Raw genomic sequence first — 16,314 nt, 5'->3', positions numbered from 1 at the left:
AAGTTAAACAAGTACTTCAAATGTTAGTGTTGTAATGAACAAAAGACGTCCTCTTCTAGAGCACTGTAAACATAAGAGGGCCCTCTCTTATGAAAACTCTCGCGTTAAAAGGTTGGTTTCGGAAGAATTTGTGCCCGGAATCAAAATTCCTTCGAGGAAAAATACACCCGAAGACATAAACGAAAGGACGCAAAAAGTAAACTTGCGCAAATATTTATAGAAATCCTCACGTAAAAGGGATAATACTAGAAACCAAAGTGCTTCGAGAAAAATGCATCCAAGACTACACATAGTAAAATGCGAACAGAAAAACGTGCACAAAATTATTAAGCAAATGCAAAGGTTAAAGACTTGCATAGACTTTCAAAAGAAAGTAAGACTCAAATAATACTTGAGCAGAAATGTGTCTTTATTTAAAAGAACATGCCAAAATGGTAGAAGTAAAAAATGGGGAAAAAGAAAAGCTAAACTGCAGTGTCTCCGGAACCAGGTGGAAGAGAAGTGTCTGCATCCTCGGGAGAAGTAGGTGGGTCCACCTATGGCTCAACATTTTCATCAGTTTGGCCTTCAGCATCATCATATTCTGATTCTTCTTCAGTTCCCGAAAACTCGGAACCAGAACCAGAAGGTCCAGGTACATCAGACCTCGATGAGAGTCCACTTTTAGCAGCTAACTCAAGCTCGCGTGCCTTAGCAATTTTGGCATCAAAATCAATGACATCAGCTTTGACCTCTTCCAAGAATTTTTCTCCTCATGTTGTACATGGCGTAAGTTTTTTCAACAACGAGGAAAGCCTCCCAGTGCTTGAGTTCTTGTTTGAGTTGGATTATCTCGGCACAAAGGTTTTCCCAGGCGGACCTAACAGATTTGAGGCTGGCATCAATGTCGCGGACAGTTGAACTAAAGAACCTATTATGCTCGATTGTTTTCCTGTACTTATCTTCTAACTAGGCATGTTTCGCCCTCACAGCAGCAAGCTCTTCGATTTTGGAGTTCAAGGCTGCTTCTAAGTTAGTCACTTTTTCGGCAGTAGCAGCCTCGCACTCGGTTGCAGCAAGAACGGCATTCTGGACTTCAGCCCATTTGGCATTGGCTTCATCAAATCTAACCCTCAGAGGGCTAATTTTTTGGCTAAGGGTTACCACTTCTTGCTCGCTTTACTGCAAACGAGTCTCCAAAACAATGACCTCAGTAGCTTTGGTTTTCAGTTCCGACAGGCGGAGAATAGTTTGGTCCCATTCCACCAAAAGCTGATTCCGTTCAGAAGTAAGTTCCTCCTTCTCACGAATCAACCTCTGAAGGCCCTCAGAAGCAAGAAAGTTGGCCTACAAAACAAGAAGAAGTAAAACTTAGAATACAATCATACAAAAGTAGAAGAAATAACAAAGGAAGAAAGCAACACATCGATGTGGCATTGTGCATGGCATTGTTCAACAAACACTCCCCCGAGAGTGGTTGAATCTTTTTACAGTCTTTTTGGCTTCAGATAATTAGCAAGCTGCACCGGCCGGGATAGCAAGTTGCATCTGGTAAAGACCGAAAGAGTAACGTTCCTCCTCCTTTATGGATCTTCAGAAGGGGCAGCATAATTTTTCCCCAAATTCCCATAAACCGGGGACTGGGAAGAGGAACACCCTCTCCATGGTCAGGTGCGACCGGCGGAGATGATGTAGCAGTTGCTGGTGGAAGAGTGGATGAAGGTGAAAATGATGTAGCAGTTGCTGGTGTTGTGAAGGCGGAGATAAAGTTGATGGAGTCGAATGGTGAGAAACAATTGCATCAAATGCAGTGTTGGTGGATGGATGCACGCCAACCAACAATGGCAGGGATCCGGTACTCAGCCCCACAATACCGGACACAATAATTAGGGCCCGAAAATGGGAGTTGACATTATCTACCAAATCAAACTCTTCCCAAAGTATCGAGGCATCGTCCTCGGTTGGTGTAACTCTCTCAACAGGTCGAGCATCCTGTTGAGATGGTGAGGATCATTGTCTTCTATGTAAAGAAGCTCCATCATCACTAGCTTCTTCGTCATCGTCAATCGATACAGTGTCTATGACCGGCCCGGAAGGAGGGCCAATCATCATCGCTACCGGAGATGATCGGGGGTATCGGTCCTCGCTCTCTTATTCTTTTCCCCGGCTGCAGAGGAACGTCTTCTCTTTGGTTGTTTGTCCTCCATCCGGGGACTTCATAAAGAAGCATCTGTTCTTAAAGCAGGCCCGGAGCCACCTGTTCGAGTAAGCTCCTCCTGAAGCAGCCTCATTGCATCAGCAGGATCAGCCAAGACATCCTCCTCAGGGACAACAACAGAACCCGCATGTAGACCTAATTTCATGAACAAGTCAGAAGGGTTCGACCAAGTTCTCCATATACAAAAAATAATGGAAGCAAGGTAAGTTAAAATTATTATAATATTTGGCCTTCCACCCATATTTAAGGGCCAGTTCTTTCCACAAACGAGTTTCGGGCATCGTGACGTCCAAGATCTTCTGAACCCACCGGTCCAAGCCTTCCACCACCGGTGAGATCCATCGAGTTGCTGAAACATGTGAAGTGTGAAGAGTCGATACGGCCATAGAAGAATATTTGGTGAAAGAAAATATATTAAATAAAGATCTTACGAGTGCGGTTCCAAGCGGTAGGAAAGGATGAAACCATTATCGGAATGATATTATTAGTAGCAACTGCAACAAATCGTTCTGTCCACCCACAGTCATTATCATTATCCATGCTAGTTAACAAATCATGGTGACCATGTTTGCAGAGGTTTATCATACCCCCACAGAAAATTTTGGTCCCCACTCAAAGAAAACGCATCCAAAGTAAAAGGATACGTGTAAAAGTATGTAAAACCTTCCTTGGGAAGGGTCACTCCCTCCAATAGATAAGGAGAAATGATATCCAACTCATGGCAGCGGTAGTCTTCCTTCACAGCAAGAATACTAGAAGGACAAATAAAAGAAGGGTACCTACTAACAGCCCATGTACGAGGGTTAGCAGTAGGGAATTTCTCTTCAAAGTCATTTGTGGTACTGAGTCTTCTTGGGATGATGGAACCCAACGTTGGAGGAGCAGAGTCCTCGGCTTTATTCTTGTTCTTTGAAGAACTGGCACACTTGGAGAAAGAAGCCATTGAATAAGAAGAAGGAAAATGTTTTTGTTTGAAGAGAATTAGAGAAAGGATGGGGAACAAAGATGCAAATCAGAAGCTCAAGAAATTATGAAGTGCAAAGGAAAAGAATGATGCGTATAAGTAAATTTTGGTGGCTAAATTCATGGCCATGATTACCTCGATAATCGGCAAAAGCTGTGCTGAATCGTGGGATGACGCATGTTCGGGGCATTAAATGCAGAGAGACGTGCGTCTAATCAACCATCAGAAGCCTTCAGAGGGAGTTATAGTAATTCCCGCCAAAAAAATATTTCTACCAACTTTCCGGTAACACAAAGTTATGTCACCGAAAAGCAGGGGGACTATTTATATATGGTGAAATATGATATGACACGTGGTCATCTAAGGGAAAGACACGTGGAACCCAAGACGAGGATGGCCGAAAACCGAACGCAGCCATTTCGCTTATCGCCGGAAGGGATTACGTTCATAAAGGTGTATTAAATGCTATGCGCCCGGTAGCTTTTAATAAGGAATATTCTGCAGCATTAAGAGCGACGGCCCGTTATAGAGAATTTGGCATTTATGTTCACCGTTACATGTTCATCAATGACCCTCATAATTGACATTAAAGGAGGGCATGATCCTAGGACCTCCTTCCGTAGATACAACTATAAATAATGAGCCCAGTTATCATTGTAAAGGATACGAATTTTCTGGTTAAACTTACACTACATTCTATACAAAGCTTAATACAATCTTACTTTTTCCCTTTTTTATCTCATCATTGTTGTGCCCGAAAACCTTATTCCCGGAACTGTCATCCCTGCTGTTTCATCTACATTTTAAGGCTAAGTATTGTATATTTCTTCAATTATTGCATTATTTCAGAATCAAATTAGTTCACTTGTATAGAAAGCACATATAAATTCATTGTACCGTATTACGGGTAAACATAGTGAAAATAAACATTTCACAATGCACCTTCAAATCAACATCAATATTTTAATAGAAATTTAAATACTGAATTTTTAATATACTCACGACCGAACAAGTGCATGCAAAACATTCAAATTCAGTATTTAAAAATACCGAAGCAGAATTATTTAATTATGTCCAATGACAGTTAATTATACTTTTATGTCAAGCTAGTTGAAGTTAGTTGTATCATGCATGAGTCATCTCAATATTTAGAGGATTAACTTTCATCTTTTCCATCTCATTAAGTTGGACTTTTAGTTTAAAGTACTAGACAAATTAAATTCAACATCTGTGGTTTTTTCTCAATTATTATAAAGTAGAACGTCCTATTTTAAGCAAACGCTTTCTGAACAAACAAACAAAGGAACGAAGGTCATCTCCACTTCTCTCTCATTCATATTCACGCAACCAACAAAGTCCAGAACCTTCCCTTAATTTAGTCATTAATATAAGTTATACCGGATCCGCCGTCTTCGTCAATCTCATTCACGTTCTCTTCACGCTTCTATAGGTACACACACACTCTCTCTCTCTCTCTTCCTTTTTCTCTTTCTCTCTCTACGCGGCCACGAAAGCAAGTAAGTAACATGCTTTTGTCAACCGCCTTTAACTTCATTTTACTCTTCGCAGTTCGCAGCCTTACAACTTCAATTTCACACTAACTGCCTCTATTTATCTCCTGATCTGCATTTTTCTATTGCATCATTAAATTGTTAATCACTTGTGCTTTGATTATCCAAACTTTTGATATTGCAGATCTTTCGAAAAGTGTGAAAAAGGACGACGATTTTAATTATTGGCAATGGCGACGCTTCGCGTACTCTCTGTCACGCTTCTCTTTGCGGTTTTGTCTATACAACACTGTATTTGTGCAGATACGCCAGAAAGTTCGCCGAGTCCGGCACCGGAAGCCGGCGGAGATGTAGTTTCTCCACCGCCAACCTCTGCGGCTCCTGAAAGTCCAGCACCGTCACCTTTAGCAGATGTGATCAGTTCTCCTCCATCGCCTCCGCCAACAGATCGCTCTCCTGATTCTGCTCCGGCGCCATCCCCAGGCGAAGCCGACGACGATGCTACGTCGAATGAATCTCCGTCTCCTTCTCCTGCTCCGGCACCGAGTGACGTAGTTGCGAGTGATATAAGCCACGAGAGTACTGCGGAGGCGAATGAGTCGTCGTCTGGCGATGGAATGAACGGCGGGAAGAAGGCAGGAGTAGCAATCGGAGTGATCGCGGCGGCGTGTGTTGTAGGTCTGGGTGCATTGGTTTACAAGAAGCGTAGGCAGAATATCCGACGAGCACAGTTCGGTTACGCTGCCAGGAGATCAGACTTTCTTTGAGTAATTGCATCCTTCATAGTATATATCACATTGCTATACGTAATATTGTGTTTATATTCATGAATAGATTTGTAGCATTCGGGAGTTTGGAGGAGAATTTCATTAGTATTACTATATTTTTTTGATTCTTTATTCACTGAATAAGAGACCTTTTTGAGTTTCTTTATTTTTTAGAAATTTTGATTCTCGATTATTGGTTATCGACTAATTGTTGGGAAATTTTAGTTTGATTATTTGCGCTTTCTGCTGTTGCTGTTACATACAATTCAATTTTACTATTTTTGAATCATGAATCATAAATTTTTGTTTTTCTAATCCCTGTTTAATACAATGGTATATTTAAAAGGAGACAAACACTAATACTCTAGAATAAAGGAAGCGTTGCATTTAGCTCCGTATAAACTTTTAACGTATTCTTCTGGAATCTGTTCATTGAAGGCGTTTGTTGGGGAAAGTTGAAAATTTGAACTTTAATTCTTTGACTTCTTTGAGCAAATATTGACTCTCTTTATATACTCCCCCCGATTTTGTTTATGTTCCAATCCATGACCTCATTTCCTATTATGTGTAAATAATTTACTTTAAATTTTTATTTTATCTTTAATGAAAAAACTTCTATACATAATATTATGGTATATTTAAAAACAATCTTATGATATGTTTAAGATCACAAGTTAATTAGGTTCTAAATTTCATATTTGTTCATATTTAATGAATGTTTTAATGCAAATATACAGTTTTCTAAAATCTTCATTTTTAAGTATTTTATAATCCCTCTAACTTGCCTAAACCTGATATAGATTCAGAAAGAAGTTTCTCGTACAGATTTGTTCCAGGGTAAATACCAAATTACCAAGTGCCTTATTGACAGTTGCCATTTGCCAAGCATGCAGATGAGTGCGAAGCTACAGTGTTAGACCACCCTTCGTCGAAAATTAACACCATGTAAAAAGGTAAAATTTTGGATTTACATACATTTAATACATATTGAATACCCTTGCAACAATGAAGATTCATAACTCAGTGGCAAAGGGTGGTCAAGAGGGCCTCATGGGCGCGGGTTCGAGCTTCACTCTCCACAATTTTTATTTTTCTTGTACAAGTTTGAACACCCTTAAAATATTTTCTAGCTTCGCCACTTGACAGATCATTATATATATGTAATTAACATGGGCCAAAGTACAATTAATAAGCATGTGGAATCGAATAGGCATCACAGTTTTGTCTATACTGAATTTTTTGTTTGAGCCAACTCAGATCTGAAGGAAGAGTCGTGCAGTTAAAAGTAGATTTCTTAATGTTTAAATCTCATATAATGTACGTATACACTAATTAGAGGATGTTGATCTTTACTTAATATGCAATATCTTTCTAATGCTTAATCAAAAAGAAAGAGAGAAGTGTGCACATAATAAGTAGTATATCTTACACAAAGGGATTGCCCCAATTAGCTAATTCCCATAATCTGTTTTCGTTGAAGTTTATCATTTTTGTTTAGCAGATCATTTTTAGATATCGTTGAATATTTTATTTGCTTACCATAGTAAATGATTTAAATTAATTAACTTTTACAAAAAATGTGTGAAAAATTAATTGACTTGTGTTTACAAGATATAATATTTATACTGTGCAACCCACCGGAAAATTTGCTTTTAGAAAATGAAAACTAAGACTAAAAGACAACAGATGATAATTTTTTTATATATAAATGTAAGTTTATCCGCTGACCATATAAGATATTTGCATATTAATGTAACTGACCAATTATAACATGTTAACTACCATATTGTTCAAGCTACCATGATTGGCATAGACACTCACTCTAGCTGATTTTGTATATAGATTCTTGCGAATAAAACTTAAAACTCATTTGTTATCCATACTATGCAGATTGGTTGGAGAGGAGCGTTAGAGTAACAGTAAAAGTTATCTCCGTGTAACCTATAGGTCACGGGTTCGAACCGTGGAAACAGTCACTAATGCTTGTATTAGGGTAGACTGTCTACAGCACACCCCTTAGGGTGCGGCCCTTCCCTTGACCATGCGGGATGCTTCGTGCACCGTGCTGCCCTCACTATGTAGATTGGTCAACAATGAACGATGATATAGCCTATTACTAGATTCCCAAGAAGGGGACTGGTAACTAGAATTGATCAATACATGAATAATCATATTCTGCATTTGCATGCATGTACTAGATTCTACAACATAAAAGCTACATCTCAGCTGCTTGGAAATGGCAGCTCTCTGGAGTTGGCTAATGCTGTATTATTATCAGGTGCTAGAATCTGCATTTACAATGCAACTGTATCTTGACCTCCCTCCCTCCCTCCCAGTTCCATCTGTCAAACTCTTCCAGTTGATCTTACTCCTCCTTAGGAGGATCCACCCAACGACCGTTATCTTTAATTAGCTGGATCAAGGCATCTGTTGCATGCTCCATTTGAATACCGCGTTTTACAACCGTCTGGTAGAAATTTAGTTTACCAGTTATTGAAACATATTAGTCACAAGTAGTACAAAATTTGAAAGCTAGCAAATTTTGTTTTGGTTTTCTTTATATTGTATTTCATTAATAATCTGACCATGCACAGTGGCTCATAGATTTGTTTTGCTTCTTGCTAGTGGTGATACTACCAATGCATTTAAGGAATCATAGGCTATGTTGCCCGGACTCTCCAAAATACACTACTTTTGTAGGATCCGACACATTCTCGGAGAGTCCGAGCAACATGGATTATAGGAGACTAATTGCTATGTAGGTATTTTCAGTTGGGGGATAATAACAACCTTGTAGACTATGTGCATCTAGTTTTGATTATCTTTTAGGCCAGTATGTTGGCTGAAGAGGCATTGTCCCCTCGCACTTTTTGTACTTCAAGACATTTTTGTCTTAAATTTTCTTTCTGTTCTAACATTATATGAATAGTGCAAGCCAGATGCATCTTACTAGGTTACTCGCAATGAAGTTCTTAGTTGTGAAGAGCATTAATAAAATAAGGGAAATCAAAGCTTGGTACCTTGCCGACGTAAAGGTCAATCTTCCCAGGAGCACCACCAACATATCCAAAGTCAGCATCAGCCATCTCCCCAGGTCCATTCACAATGCAACCCATGATGGCAATCTGAAAAGGAAAGTGACGACACAACACAAGCCATTTCATTAATATACTAAGAAACTTAAGAAATCCAATGACAGTAAGCATTAGGGTCGCGTAATTACTGAAACACCGGGCAAGTGTGACGTCTTCTCCCTTATTTGAGCACTTATCTCTTGAAGATCAAATAAAGTTCTGCCACACGATGGGCATGATACGTACTCCTGAAAGGGTAATATGGAAATAAATCATGTTACTATAAATTGGTTCAGATTGTTGCTTTATATTTTCACTTCCCATTACCGTTTTAGTGTTCCGCATTCTGCAACCTTGAAGCAAATTGAAAGATGTATTTCTGAGAAAATCAAAATCCTGATCTGGAGCTTCCAAGAGAATACCATCTCCGAGCCCATCTACTAGAAGAGCTCCTGCATTTGCCCCGGCACCAATCACTAAATCATCCCTGTCATGTTGAAATTTTCATAAGCTAAATTCTAAATAACCTCCACATATCTGATTGTAGGTAAGTAATGTCTGATTTACCATACCTGTGGGTATCACTGGGAAAGTGTATGTGATGAATTACGGGAAAGTTCAATGAATTTTCAGAGAGATACTCAAAAAGCCTGCAACAGCAGATATTTTCAGGTTATCAGAGTCAAAAAATTAGAGACATGAAAATGCAGCGGCTAAGTATGTTTCCTCTCGTAATGTCTGCCTTTAAGAAAGCTTATACAAGTAAGATACGTAAGTACATGTATGTCATATTGATTAGGCCCCATCAAGGATAACTGGTAAGTGGTAACCACTTTACCAAAAGAGAACTTGATTATTTTCGATACAAATGCAACATACCTCCTGGCTGCATGAACTCTGCCAATTTTTTCTTCTGTATATGGGAGATTATGAAGAATCATAGTAACATCAGTGCTCTTTAGGATTTCCAACTCATCTTTTGATTCATCACCACGCACATACACAACCAATCTTGTACCTGAAGAAGGTTCCCAGTCTAGCCTGATTACTAAACTTTTGGAATATGATTAATTCAAAGAACTTAAAAAACTATTATGATCCTCACACCTTCTGGAAGAAGCTTTTGAGCACCACCAAATAACTCCTTCAGAGTAACCAATACCATGGCATTAGATAACGGCTTTGTCAATTGCTCCGACAGAGGAGTAATGACTCCCATGCTTATGTCAACCAATCTTTTGAGAGCTAGGCGCTGTTCATGGTGCAATAAACACAATCAAGTCATTCTCACAGTTTCAATAAACAAAAGGGATCGAGCAAAATAATCTGCAGTAGAAATGCTAAATTTCACATATTAGTCCGAGCATCATCAAAAATAACTTAGATACTTAAATTACTACATAGAACACATAAGGGTCCTTACAGAATCTTTATCATCTACTGGTGGAAGTTCCCTCAACAGGATTGAGTCCACAGTTGCCAGATCCTGAATTGACGCTGATTATAATTTAGCACAAAGACAGTGCACATCTAGAGAAGAATTGGTTCTAGTACACAGTGCAATGAAAACAGTAGAATTAGACCTTAAATGGCATGCCAACGACAAGCTTTGCCGCTAATGATCTGTACAGAAGTTCAGGGGTCTGCAAAACCAAAGTATGAGGCTATTTTTCAGGGAAGATAAAATAAAGAAAACAATTGTGGCTAGAAAATTCACAAAAATTAGCATGTAATAAAATCGATTAGTAGAATCATATATTACAAGTTATTCTTAGAGAAGTGCTAGATAAGACCTTCAATTGATCCAAAGAAACAGACATGAGAACAGAACCATCTCGATGCAACACCCCTCTGTAGTCTACTTCATCACCCTGTTATAAAAATCAAAACATTTGTTTGCTTCACAAAATGCAGCCTCATATAGCAAATCCGCTCAGGTTTTAAAACTGACCTCCTTTTGAGCTGGCAATTCCCCTGACCGACGTTGAAAGTCAAAATAACGTCTGTTCTTTTCTTCAAAAGGGGCCTGATAAAGGAAGTAGAAATTTTACTACATTGTCAAAACTTAAGGTCTTAAAGCACACTCATAAGCAATAATGTGTGATGAAAACACTACCACTCCTTGTTGAAGCTCAGCTGCTCTCTTTCCAAGGTTTGCCAATCGTCGACAGGGATCTATCTCCTCCTCTGGAGGTTCAGTTAGGGAAACCCTTATTGTATCACCCAGACCATCCTGCATGAATAGAAACTTTTCTTCTTTAGAGAGTCGAGCAATACATTTATGATGATAAAGCCACAGCAAGCATTTCAAGAAAATGAGGATGCTTGTATGAGACTAGATTACCTTATCGTAGTAATTTGCTCGCATGAACACACTTTAGCTTTTAAAATTCCAATGTGATAAATCACAAGTACATATTTTTGAAGCCGCTCTAATTGAGCAGATTCTAGCTTCTAGCTTAATTACGTCTTCTGATTAGCATAATATAACAAATATATTCTTGCTTTATTTCCTTTTGACAGTAAATACCTTATTGCTTGAATCAATGAATATGTATCAGTGAGTACAAAAATATCTGGTGTACCTAGAAAACTTGTCTAAATGAAGCTGGAACCAAAAGAATAAAGATGTTACTTTCAACAAGATGCTCAGCTTTTACTGTTACTCATCCGGAATTCCAAAAGTGTACCTGAAGAAGTGTGCCAATACCGATTGCAGACTTCATCCTTCCATCCTCACCTTCACCAGCTTCAGTAACTCCCAAGTGTAAAGGATAATCCCATCCCTGAACATACATCTCAGCTACAAGAAGACGATACGCCTGAACCATGACTACTGGATTGCTAGCTTTCATTGAGAAGACGAAATTGTGGAAGTCCAACTTTCGACAAATTCTTGCAAACTCAAATGCTGATTCAACCTGTTAACACATTTAGATGATACAAAGTAATTAAAGAATACAACAACAATGACTAGAACAGAATATTCTAGATAAGTAATTCAGTTACTGCTCACCATTCCCCTAGGTGAGTCCCCATAATAGCTCATAATTCGATCTGAAAGGCTCCCGTGGTTAGTTCCAATACGTATTGCACGTCCATACTTTTTACATTTTTCCACCAATGGTGTAAAAACCTGAACCATTTCAAAGCAAAAATGGATTAGACTCAGCAAAGAGATAGACTGGCTGGGCTTCATAATGGAGGACTAAATTTTGTCCAAGAATATGCTCCCGTAATAAAAGGGAAAATTCCTTGCTAAACGAGAATAATGAGCAGGCAGATTATCCAATATAGGATTATTATAGACCCAGCGTCAGCTTGAGAAGCAATTCTTGTTTAAAGTTATCCGTGCTAGCATATTGAACACATATTTATTTTTTGCTCAACAGTGCATAAAAAGGATCTTATAGTTAAATCAATAAGATTCATACCTTATAGGAGAAAAAAAGGGGAAAATCAACTGAAAATAACTACTACATAAATAAAAGACATCCTAACTTGCAGGACGAGCACTTCATACCATGTTGCTGCTTATCAAATACTATTGATAGAAAGGTTAATAATTATCTTTACATGTATTAGAAATCAAAAAATATAGTAGTTCTTATACTAGTATGGCATAGTCTGACCTCCTCAATATGCTCAAGTTCTTTCTGGTAGTCTTCTTCTGTGTACTCTAATTGCTCAAACTGGGCTCGCCTGTCAGCTGAAAGAAATTAACCGATTAGATCATAGCTATTCTCCTGGCTCTGCCAAAAAAGACCATCACGTAGACAGAGGAAGAAATACCAAAGTTTCCAGGATTGACACGTATTTTTTCAAAGCACTCCGCAACTCGAAGTGCAATAGGAGGAGCAAAATGAATGTCAGCCACCAGAGGGATGTTATAACTGCATATGCAGAACACAGATGAAATAAGATATGTCATCAAGTCCATCAAATCTTGAGATATATCGATAAAAATTAAGACCTACTTCTTTTGCACCAGAGAATTTTTAATCTCGAAACATGCATCAGCTTCTTTCTTCCCTTGGACTGTAATTCGAACTATGTCAGCTCCTGCATCAGCTATTTTCATCACCTGTGTAAACAGGAGTTAGCATCAGCGCTAAACTTTCTTGGCTTAAAATTTTCATGTGCATTGAAGAGGTATCCTGTTCAGATACAACATGAATATTATTATTCAATTCAAAACCAAAAAATTGCCTCATGGACTGGGAAATGGTTCGGTTGATTCAAGTAGAAAGCTTGATAATAAATTCCAAACTCGGATGCGGGAGAATTTTCAGAGCAGACTCTCGAAAATTTAATGAGGTTCTATATATTACCGGACTCTTGAAAAGCTCCTCAGAATTAGATGGCAAGAGTAAAACACTATTCGAATGATTGATTCAAATCAAACCTAGACCATTAACTTACTATTGCACAGAAACATTATTACCTTATGATACACAAAGAAGGAAACTCAGATTCAACAAGGATTAACATAAATACCACAGCAAACACAGTTACGAGTAGATGCCACTTCTAACTCGCTTAAATCGTGAAGTAGAAGGAGAACCTGTTCTACTGTTGCAGCAACATCTTTAGTATCAGTTGTAGTCATTGTCTGAATTCTGATTGGATGTTCGCTACCAATGGCCACGTTCCCAACCATCACCGTGCACGTCTTTCTTCTGACAGTTTTGTGTATGGATTCACAGTACTTTTGCCTGGGAACTTTTATCAAGGGGTGATACATCAGTCATCAGAGAGTGAATACAACAAATGTGTTACTTCACTCATAATATAAAATGAAGTTTTTTGTAGGATGACAAAATAAAAAGAAAAAAGATATCAAATTTCCAAATCTAAAATCCCTACAAGTAGCATCCATGATACATTATTGGCACAGTATGATTCACTCGTCGAACATCTAAGAGAAGTTGCTACAAACTTATTCCAAATCAGTTTTTATGACACGTTCCAACCCTCAACGATTTGTACAATATAAAATAATCTCTCCTTTGTTTTTCCTTCGAGTAGTTTTGCAGCTTCATAAAACATTCAAATCCTTGAAAGCTAAAATTTATTATAAAGTTCCAAACTGTTTAAGAACAAAGCAACTAGAAGCTTTCTAGTGCCTTATAAAAATACCTAGTAGTGGACTCCCTTCGGACGCAGGCTGAAGTTCAATGGTTTCTGGACCAGGATTTGCATTTCTTATCACAGAAACCTTGGTTCGTCGAAACTTAACCCTCTGTAAGTCAGAAACTCTTACAAAGTCCAAACTTTTAGCAAACCCCACACCATTTTCCCTGCTCTTCAGGCCTGTAAATGAAGTTGGAACAGCTCCTGCCGCCATTTTATAATTCTTCGCACTCCTGAAACATAAGACAAGCAATACTCATCTAACTTGCATCAAATGCCACACAAAACAAACCATAACTACCACTACTATGCCTCTATTCCAAACTAGTTGGAGTTGGCTATATAACACCTCAATATTCATTAAAATTCAGTTAGCCAGCAGAAAAGACTCACACCTCCCTCCATCCTCCATCCCCCCCCCCCCCCAAACCACCACCACCACCACACAAAAAAAAAAAATTCCCCAAAGAAATGATCTTTTTCTATACCCTTCTGAGCCCAGTTGATATCTTTCACTGTTGAGATAAAACTGAAGTTTTTAAACAATTTAACCAAAATTCCAAAACACAATCTACATAAAACTGTAATAGAAAAAGAAACAAAAGAAGAATTGAATTGCCTAATTCAAACAAAATCAGCTGAAAATACAAACTATAAACACTTACTAGGAATATGACTGCGGACTGCCTAATTAATTTACAAAAAGTTGAAATCTTTTTCAAGAATTTCCTCCAAAAAATCAGTGTTTAACAGAAAAATAGCTGGACTAAAGGATAATACCACTCACCAAGTCACAGTCAAAATCAAAACTAGACTAATATACCACAAAGAAAGAATCTTTTTCTATGCCCTTTTGAACCCAGTTGATATCTATCACTGTTATGATAAAACTGAAGTATTTAAACTATTTAACCAAATTCCAAACCACAATCAACAGAAAAGTGTAATAGAAAAAGAAACAAACCAAGATATGAATTACCCAATTCAAACATATTCAGCTGAAAATACAAACTACAAACACTTACTAAGAAAATAATCAGCTAACTAATTTACAAAAGGTTGAAACTTTTTTCAAGAATGGTAGTACTACTTACCAAATCAGAGTCAAAAAACCAAGACTAGACTAATATGAAGCCAAAGAATTGGTGGTAGGTGGAAATTGAGAAGGACTTATAATGAAATGGGTTTCAGAAAAGATTGAACATATAAATGTACTAGTAGTCCAGAAGATTAGGCAACAGCTAGTGAATTGTGAATGAAGACAAGAAACACTTGTCCAGCATCTTTTGTACTGCTATTTTATTTGTGGCCATAGGCATATACATTTAAATGAAAATTTAGTGGCCATATTAAATTACTTAAAATTTGCAAATAGTGGTAATGGACCGGTAAATGTCTTTATAATTGCCCCCCTCTATTTAGCTTATAGTATTAGTTTTTCTCCGCCAAAATTAGTTTGGTTCTGTTATAAAATATAATTCAAAGTAACAATATGAAATAAGAAAAAATAAGCTAAGAAATATATGGAGAAAGATAGAATAGATTCTTATTTCTTCTTCAATTGTGTGTATTTTTCTATCTATTACAAGGCCTTTATATAGGTAAGAAAAGTGAAAAAAATATGTCATTGAATATGTCATTAAACATAGAAAATATGTCATTGAATATGTCATTAAACATTTGAGATAAAGATCATGGAGTAAGAGTAGACATCCACCATAATTTGATATTTCTTATAACACTCCCCCTTAGATGTCCATAGATAATGTGCCTCGTTAAAACCTTATTAAAAAAATCCTAGTGAAGGAAAAAGAGTACACATGTTTAGGAATACGCTTTTTGGTTGCCTCATTAAAAATCTTGCAAGGAAAACCCAGTGGGACAAAACCTTGTAAGGGAAAAAGAGTACACTGTGTATTAACTCCTCCAGATGAGAGCATCAATTCACATTCTTGAGCATTCGCATCCCAATCTTGTACACTAGTTTCTTGAAGGTTGACGTCGGTAGAGATTTGGTGAACAAATCAGCCATATTATTACTTGAACGGATCTGTTGCACACTGATATCACCATTCTTTTGAAAATCATGTGTGAAAAATAATTTGGGTGAAATGTGCTTTGTTCTATCTCCTTTTATGAATCCTCCCTTCAATTGAGCTATGCATGATGCATTGTCTTCATACAAAATTGTGGGTAGTTTGTCACACTTCAAACCACATTTGTCTCGAATAAGGTATATTACAGACCTCAACCATACACATTCTCGACTTGCTTCATGAATAGCAGTTATCTCAGCATGATTAGATGAAGTAGTCACGATTGATTACTTAGTCAATCGCCAAGATATTGCAGTGCCTCCACATGTAAACACATAGCCTGTTTGAGATCGAGCCTTGTGTGGGTCAGATAAATACCCAGCATCAGCATAACCAACAAGATCGGGACTGCAATCATTGCCATAAAATAAGCCCATATCAGTAGTCCCTTTTAGATCCGCAATATATATTTGATTCCATTCCAATGTCTCCTTGTAGGAGCAGAGCTATATCTTGCTAAGACATTAACTGAAAAGTTATGTCAGGCCTTGTAATGTTAGCAAGATACATTAGTGCACCAATTGCACTAAGATATAGTACTTCAGGACCAAGAAGCTCTTCATTCTTTTCTT

The 16,314-nt window shown here is 37.8% G+C and overlaps 2 protein-coding genes across 4 annotated transcripts; one reads left to right on the top strand and one right to left on the bottom strand.

The window, feature by feature from the left end:
* The first annotated feature begins 4,455 nt into the window (after positions 1 to 4,455).
* LOC104089030 (arabinogalactan protein 1) lies at positions 4,456 to 5,658 on the top strand. 2 transcript variants are annotated; one of them, XM_009593840.4, is made up of 2 exons: positions 4,456 to 4,611; positions 4,857 to 5,658. In XM_009593840.4, the coding sequence occupies exon 2, from the start codon at positions 4,903 to 4,905 to the stop codon at positions 5,437 to 5,439; it is 537 nt and encodes a 178-aa protein (XP_009592135.1). In that variant the 5' UTR covers positions 4,456 to 4,611; positions 4,857 to 4,902; the 3' UTR covers positions 5,440 to 5,658. The 2 variants fall into 2 exon arrangements, with proteins under 2 accessions (XP_009592135.1, XP_009592134.1); XM_009593839.4 differs by having other exon boundaries at positions 4,581 to 4,678.
* A 1,873-nt stretch (positions 5,659 to 7,531) lies between these two features.
* Positions 7,532 to 14,936, bottom strand: LOC104089031 (4-hydroxy-3-methylbut-2-en-1-yl diphosphate synthase (ferredoxin), chloroplastic). 2 transcript variants are annotated; one of them, XM_070188595.1, is made up of 20 exons: positions 14,741 to 14,936; positions 13,653 to 13,879; positions 13,078 to 13,235; positions 12,491 to 12,597; positions 12,306 to 12,406; positions 12,146 to 12,222; positions 11,530 to 11,649; positions 11,204 to 11,434; positions 10,630 to 10,746; positions 10,465 to 10,539; positions 10,307 to 10,384; positions 10,097 to 10,156; positions 9,937 to 9,999; positions 9,621 to 9,765; positions 9,393 to 9,531; positions 9,086 to 9,163; positions 8,841 to 9,000; positions 8,663 to 8,761; positions 8,460 to 8,564; positions 7,532 to 7,906 (listed from the first exon to the last, which is right to left on the bottom strand). In XM_070188595.1, the coding sequence occupies exons 2-20, from the start codon at positions 13,858 to 13,860 to the stop codon at positions 7,805 to 7,807; spliced, it is 2,223 nt and encodes a 740-aa protein (XP_070044696.1). In that variant the 5' UTR covers positions 13,861 to 13,879; positions 14,741 to 14,936; the 3' UTR covers positions 7,532 to 7,804. The 2 variants fall into 2 exon arrangements, with proteins under 2 accessions (XP_070044696.1, XP_070044697.1); XM_070188596.1 differs by having other exon boundaries at positions 14,672 to 14,746.
* Between the last annotated feature and the right edge of the window lie 1,378 nt (positions 14,937 to 16,314).

This window comes from Nicotiana tomentosiformis, chromosome 11, assembly GCF_000390325.3.
Source record: "Nicotiana tomentosiformis chromosome 11, ASM39032v3, whole genome shotgun sequence".
In the NCBI taxonomy this organism is placed as follows: domain Eukaryota; kingdom Viridiplantae; phylum Streptophyta; class Magnoliopsida; order Solanales; family Solanaceae; genus Nicotiana; species Nicotiana tomentosiformis.
This window is presented reverse-complemented; position numbering and strand designations above follow the sequence as displayed.